At 43.5% G+C, this 7695-nt stretch overlaps 1 protein-coding gene across 1 annotated transcript in view; it reads left to right on the top strand.

Annotated features, from left to right (window-relative positions):
* The first annotated feature begins 269 nt into the window (after positions 1–269).
* Liph (lipase H) overlaps positions 270–7695 on the top strand; it is a 50204-nt gene continuing 42778 nt past the window's right edge. Inside the window, exon 1 of the mRNA XM_037209837.1 lies at positions 270–448. Coding sequence (XP_037065732.1) covers positions 352–448 — 97 coding nt within the window. The 5' untranslated portion in view covers positions 270–351. The remainder of the gene's footprint in view (positions 449–7695) is intronic.

Below are 7695 nucleotides of genomic sequence, written 5' to 3'. Positions count from 1 at the left end.
GTTTGTATACACAGTCAGGGAGAATACTGACCGGATTTATCATTTCATTCACAAGGGAGAAGGATCTCAAATTAGGTTGATTTCAACACACCAAGCCAAACAGCTAGTAAACCGCCCACGAAGAATGAAACTTTTACCCCGTCATCCTTCAGATGCAAATGAAACATTAATATATGCACTCATTGTGCAAGCAGAAAATCCCAGACCTTTTATTGCGACGAGGAGGAGCTAAAGATCCTGACAGGACTAGCAAGGTTGCGGCCCCTCCCTCAGGGACTTCCTGCTGTCACGACTGGGGATTAGCCCAGAGAGCTCTCAGGGAGAAAGCCGGATTCTGCCAGGCTCTGCTGAATGGGCCACCTCCTTGTGTTTGGGACACATGATTTTTTGAGAGTCCCTATGCTGAGGCTGTGTTTTCTTATCAGTTTGTTGTGCTTGGCGAAATCAGGTAGGTCATTTAGTCAATGCTTTTAAAAAATATTAATGGACTTTCAAAGTTCTGTGTGAGCATTTTTGAGGCCAGGAGCTATGGGTAAAATGAACGTTCTTATATTAAAAATTTCCCCTCAATTATAGAGGAATTGTCAACTGTTATTTCTTTGAATTAACTTGAAAAAGATATGGTAATATTAATTTGTGTCATAGCTAAATTGTGTTACTAATAAGGAATTAAATAACATTTTTGAAAATGTAAACATTTGTTTTACGATGCTTAAGGCATAGAAGGTTTTTTCATTTTTTTCTTTTCATATTTTAGCAAGGACAAATTGTTGTACTTTCATGTATTTAGGTGTATTTAAATCATTATTACAGAAAAACTCCATAATTTTATATACATAAATTTCTTACAATGCTGCATGGTATACTTATAACTTCAAAATTATTCATTGCCAGGCTGAGGACATAGTTCAGTTATAGGACACATGCCTAGCACATATGAGGTTCCGGGTTCAATTTCCAATACAAAAAAAAGGTAATAAAAGCAAAACGAAAACCTTAATCTCCATAGTGAGCTAACAAAATGAAGTGAATAAACTCTCAGACAAGGAACCTACTTCCTTTTCACACAAAGCTTGTGACTATGAATTTTGACACAGCTTTTGTTTGCTTGCTTGTTTTTAGAGACACGGTTTCTCTGTGTAGCCTCGGCTGTCCTGGAACTCTTGTAGACTAGGCTGGCCTTAAACTCAGAGATTCACCTGCCTCTGTGCTGGGATTAAAGGTCTGCACCACCACTGTCTGGGGCAGATATTAGATCTGTAACCCCTCAAAATCTATGGCTCATAAAAGTGTTACAGGTGATTTATTCTAAGGAAAACTTTTGGTTGGGGCAGCGGGGGTAGTGCTAGGTTTTAAACCTAGGACCTTACACACACTGGGCAAACACTCAACTACTGAGTTACATTTCCAACCCCAAGACCAACTTTAAAAATGAAACTTCAAAAGCAGACTAGATGGAGCAGAAATGTCTCTATTCCAGGACTGGATAAGGTTCCAAATATGAAACCATTTTCTATCCCATTTGTTTATTTATTTAATATGCGTGGGCTCACAAGCCACAGTGCACATATGGAAGTCAGAGAACAGCTTGTAGGAGTTGATTCTCTCCTTCTGCTGTGTGGTCCTGGAGAGAATGTAGGTTGTCAGGCTTGGTATCAGGTGCCTTTACCCGCGAAGCCGTCTTGCTGGTCCAGTATTCAACTAATTTTCAACAAAAGTGATCTTTGGGGCTGAGAAGATGGTTTATAGAGCGCGTGCCAGGAAAGCATGAACCCACGTTAGTGCCTAAGGCATATGGAGGCGCTCCTACAACCCCAGAACTCTGGGCAGAAGCAGGATTCCCAAGCAAGCTGACCAGCTGGACTAGCTGAATCAGGGAGCTCTAGTTTCCAGTGAGAGACCCTTGCTGATGGTGGTTTTTTACTCGTTTGTGGAGGGCTGGCCATCCAGTTCCCAAATAAATCACACACGGAGGCTTATTCTTAATTATGAATGTCCGGCCTTAGCTTGGCCTAGTTTCCAGCTAGCTTTCCTTAGCTTAAATTACCCCGTCTACCTTTCGCCTCTAGGCCTTCCCCTTTATGTTCCTGTATACCTTTGGTTCTTACTCCATGGCTTGCTGGGTGGCTAGGTGGCTAGGTGGCTAGGTGGCCGGGTGGCCGGGTGGCCAGGTGGCTGGCTCCTGGAGTTCTCCTCCTTCTCTGGCTCCTAGCTCTATAATCTTCTTCCCACAGTTCTCCTTCTATTTATATCTCTGTCTGCCAGTCCTGCCTATCCTCTCTCCTGCCTTGCTACTGGCCAGTTCTTCATTAAACCATCAGGTGTTTTAGACAGGCACAGTAACACAGCCTCACAGAGTTAAACAAATGCAACATAAACAAAAGTAACACACCTTAAAAATAGTCTACTACAGACCCTGACTCACTTTATGAGGTGGAGAGTGGTTGAGGATGACACCTGTGAACCTCTGGCCTCCGCATGCACTAGCACACCCATACATGTGCACCCACACACATGTGAACACGCATACACATAAACACACATGCCACACACAGATACATGTGCCAGAAAGAGGGAAAGGAAAAATAATCATTAAACTAATTCAGAAACACCCAAAGATGTTTTAAAATTAATACGAAGTCCTGGTGAGATGGCCGAGTGGGAAAAAATCACCTGCTGTTCAAGCCTGGGAACTGAGTTGGAACCCCTAACTTATGGAAAGGTGGAAGGGGAACGCTCAGTCTTCCCTGTGTGTGAGCTTGTGTATGCACACAAGCAATAATAATGATTTTTTTAGACATATTTTCTTTTTAAAATTTTTCTTTTTCTTTTTATGTGCATTGGTGTTTGACCTGCATGTATCTGTGAGGGAGTCAGATCCACTGGAACTGGAGTTACAGACAGTTGTGAGCTGCCATGTAGGTGCTGGGAATTGAACCCTGGTCCTCTGGAAGAGCAGCCAGTGCTCTTAACTGCTGAGCCATGTCTCTAGCCCCTATGGGCGGTGGTGGCGCACACCTTTAATCCCAGCACTTGGAAGGCAGAGCTAGGTGGATCTCTGTGAGTTCAAGGCCAGCCTGGGCTACCAAGTGAGTTCCAGGAAAGGCACAAAGCTACACAGAGAAACCCTGTCTCGAAAAGAAAAAAAAAAAAAAAAAAAAAACAACCCCCCAAAAAACCCAAAATTAAAAATTTTAAAATAAAATAATGCAAAGGATAAGATGGTAGAATTCAATTTTGTAAATCGATTGAAACTGTTAAAAATCATAAAAGCATGCTAATAAATGAAGCTTAGAACTGACCTAGAAAATTTATAATTAATTACATTAGGATTTATTCCAGCCCACCTTGACGTATCATTTCAAGTCGTTGTACAACTAACTCTAGGTGGTAAATAGTATTTTCCCAGTCTGTCACCCACACCAACAGCTGGTAACTATTTAGCATCTACCTTGTGCCAAAGCTCTGGAAACCTCCTAAGAATTTGTAATTCTTAGAACAACCCTGGCAGTCTGAGGGTTTGGGTAAAGTGAGTGACATTCCCCAGAAACAACATCTAAGATGAGGGAACACCAAAACTCAGAAACCAAGATAAATGTTTTTAAATTTTTGGACATTTTATGTCTATGAGTGTCTTCCTGAATGTATTCTGTGCACCATGTGAATGCAGTGTCCACAGAGGCCAGAAGAGGGCATCCTATCTTCTGAGACTTAGAGATAGTTGTGAGCCACCATGTGGGCGCTGGCAATCAAACCCGAGTCCTTAGGAGGAGCAGCCAGTGACCTTAGCAGCTGAGCATCTCTCCAGCCTCATGTTTTTAACTTAAAAAAATTACATTTAAGCCAGGCAGCGGTGGTGGCACATGCCTTTAATCCCAGCACTCAGAAGGCAGAGCCAGGCGGATCTCTGTGAGTTCATGGCCAGCCTGGTCTACAGAGTGAGATCCAGGACAGGCACCAAAACTACACGGAGAAATCCTGTCTCAAAAACAAAACAAAACAAAATTACATTTAAGTAATTAATTTATATGTTTATTTTTATTTATTTGTATGTGTGTGTGTGCATGAACGTGCATATATACACAAACACAATGTGCTAGTGGAATTCAGAGAACTACTTGCTGGCATCAAGTTCTTTCCTTTCCACTGTGAGGGTTCCAAACTCAGGTTAACAGCCTTAGCAAAAGGCACCTCTACCCAATGAACCATCTAGCCCTCCCAATAACATATTTAAAATATCAAAAGTATTGCAAATAAATGCACAGTGAATAAAAGGTCAAAATTTACTTAAAGATAGGCTACTTTTTTTTTGATCACCTATAAAACTGCATGGTAAAAAAGGTCATTTCTAATCAGCAACCTGTCCCTTGGTGGCCCGGGCTGGCTGTACTTCCTTGTGTAGCAGTTTATGAGTGTTGTTGACACTGTGTAAACAGACGGAATCACACAGAGCTTCATTTAGAGAGTCCCTTCCCTTTTCTTTTCTTTATAGTAGAGTGTTGACGAACTGTTTTCAGTTGGTTCAAAATACCAAAAGATATTTGTGTGTGTGTGTGTGTGTGTGTGTGTGTGTGTGTGACTGTCTGTCTGTGTGTGAATGTGGTGCTGAGGCTTGAACCCAGGGCCTCACAAGTGCTGTGCACTCCCTCTCATCCGCTTTGACAACTTAAGGGAGGAAGAGTTTCTTTGGCTCGTGGTGTAAGAGGATGCTGCCCTCCGTGGTGGGACAGGCAGGGTAGCTTGGGACTCCGATGTTGGTGGTGGAGCTCAGGTGCAGCTGTTACACCTGAACAGGTCAGGAAGCAGACAGCTGCGGCTGGAAGTGTGCCCAGCCTCTAATCCGTAAGGCCTGGCCCTCAGGAACACTTCCTTCAGCTAGGACCCACTTCCCAAGAATTCTACAGCCTCTTCAAACAGTGCCCACATTTGAGGACAAGCGTTCAAACATACGAACCTGTGGGAGACATTTCACATTCAAATAATTACATTTGTGTAAGGACACAAGTTTTTGGCTTCTAATCCAAGCTGCCTCTATGTAGCATTGCGTGAGAAGTTAGCATTATTATGGTCATTTTATAGATGCAAGCTAGAGGCACAAGAGAGGTTAGGTAATTGATTATGCCAGGATTTGGATCTCAAACCCATGCTTTTCCCAAAACTGTGTTGTGTTTTTTAAGACACTGTGTTGCTTTTGTTTTTGTTTTTGTTTTTAAGACACCGTACAAAGCAAACTTTGTAAGAGAGCAAAGGGTAAATACTTTCAGCTTTATGAGCTAATGCTCATGACTACTTAACTCGGCTAGTACAGCAGGAGAGCATCCGTGGACTATGTACATGGACACAGCCAGATCATAAGGAAATGTGGCCTGACTTCGGGACAGTGGGATTTCAATGTAGCTCAGCTGATAGAGTTCTTGCCTAGCCTGCACGAGGTCCTGGGTTTGATCCCCAGCACTGCATGGACCAGGTGTGGTGTGTGCACCTGTAATCCCAGCACACAAGAAGCAGAGGCAGGAAGATCAGAAGCTCAAGGTCATCCTCAGCTACATAGTAAGTTTAGGGCCAGCCTGGGCTACACAACATAAAAAGATTTTGACGGTTGCCCTGATTTTCTATTTGAATCTGTTTCTTTTAACAGAAGAAAGAAGGTCATAAATAATAATTATGCCACCTCTGAATAGAATGCAGACCTGTTCTCAAAGGGTGTTGTATACACAGTCCATTTCATTGTACTTTTACAGTTTTCAGAAATGTTATTTCAGGGTAACTAGTCAAAAAAGGACATGCATAATTTCTCCTGTTTCAGGGAACTATGAGAGACAAGGTTAAAAAAGCTTGAAAAACCAGTTTAATATACTCTGCGGTTACCTACTTTGTAAGAAATCAATAAATAGTCCAAAAGTTGTTTGCCTTTGGGAAGCATAAAATAGTTCATAGCTTTAAATACGCTAGCATAAATTAGAACATACGGAACTCTGTGTGGGGAGCCTTTGAACACGCTTGTTTCTCACAGTGTCTGCTGTCCGTATGCTCTCCAAATTGCTGGGAATTTTGACTCCAACAAAAAGTTCCAGTACCAGGAACAAGAGCAACAGCAACACAACACCTGACCCCAAGTAGCGTAAGCTCATTTGTGACGTGGTCCAAGATACCAAACATTCCTTGTTTTCTCTTCAGAGTGCTTACTTCTGGGAACCAAAGATGGAGCTCAGTGGTGCAGTGCTTGCCTCACATACATAAGGCCCCGAGCTGGTCCTCAACACTGCAAATTCAATAAGTGGACTGGATGGCTCAGTGGTTAAGAGCACTTGTTGCTCTTCCAGAGGACCGGGGTATGGTTTTTCCCATCACCCACATGGCAGCTCATAACCATTTGTAACTCCAAGTTCCAGGGGATCTGATGCCCTCTTCTGACTTATGCCGATACCAAGCACGCACATGGTACATTTATAAAATATTGTTTTAATTAGGAAAAAAGATAATTAATAAACAATAAGTTTAATTTTGAATCAGGCATGGTGTTACCTGCCTGTAATTCAAGGACTAGGGAGGCTGAGGCAGAAGCATCCTGAGTTTGATGTTAGCTTGGGTTACATAGTCCTATCTTGCCTCAAAAGTCCCAGTGAAGGGACCAGTGAGATGACTCAGTGGTTAAAAGCACTCGCTACCAAAACTGCCAATGAGAGGTCCAGCTCCAGGACCCACATGGTGGGAGGAAAGAGCCAAGGACTGTGTCCTCTGACCCCCACGCCATGACACACATGTGCTACTCCTCATTAGTGTAATTAAAAAAAAAAGTCACACCAAGCCAAATGAACCAACCAACAAACCCGAGAGCTCTGTTGGCAGGGGAACATGGGATGGAGCCAGGAGGAGGGGAGAGTGGGCCAGGAAATGTCCCAGCATGCTGCAGGGCTGGCACCTGAGAAAGGAAGGAGTAGAAAGGCTGGACAGAGCAAGCCTCGGTCTCAGCACGGTCCAGAGAACACTTCACACAGACAAAGTTACCGTAAGAGGGCAACTTTCATGGGACGGGGGTGTGTCTTCATCAATGTTCTATGGCTGTGGAGAGAGACATCATGACCAAGCCAACTCTTGTAAAAGAAAGTATTTAATAAGAGGCTTGCTTACAGCTTCAGAGGTTAGTCCATTATTGTGGTGGCAAGAAGCAGACAGACATGGCGCTGGAGCAGTAGCTGAGAGCTTTACATCCTGATCCACAGGCAGCAGCAGAGAGAGAGAAAGAGAGAGACTGGACCTGGCATAGGCTTTTGAAACCTCAAAGCTCATCCCCAGTGACTCATCCCATCCAACAAGGCCACACCTCCTAATCCTTTCCAAACAGTCCATCAACTGTGGACTAAGCATGCAAATATATGAGCCTATGGGGGCCATTCTCATTCAAAAGACCGCAGGGCAGGAGGAAATGTTAGTTCAGAGTAACTGAATTCCAAAACAATCAGAAAGGGACAGGTGTAATGTCTCTTGTTTCAGACAGATGGGGTACAGAAGCAGGTAGCCTGCCAGGGGGCGTGGTGAAGTCCCCTGTGCTTTCTACAGACTCCTTCCCACCCTCTGTAACAAGTTCTCGTGATAGCCCAGGCTAGCCTTCAGCTCACCAATCGCCTGTCTCTCAAGGACCCAGATGAATGTGTGGCTTCTGACGCATTGGCCTAAGGTTCACGCGTCCTAAGG

This window comes from Peromyscus leucopus, chromosome 12, assembly GCF_004664715.2.
Source record: "Peromyscus leucopus breed LL Stock chromosome 12, UCI_PerLeu_2.1, whole genome shotgun sequence".
Taxonomy (NCBI): Eukaryota; Metazoa; Chordata; class Mammalia; order Rodentia; family Cricetidae; genus Peromyscus; species Peromyscus leucopus.
This window is presented reverse-complemented; position numbering and strand designations above follow the sequence as displayed.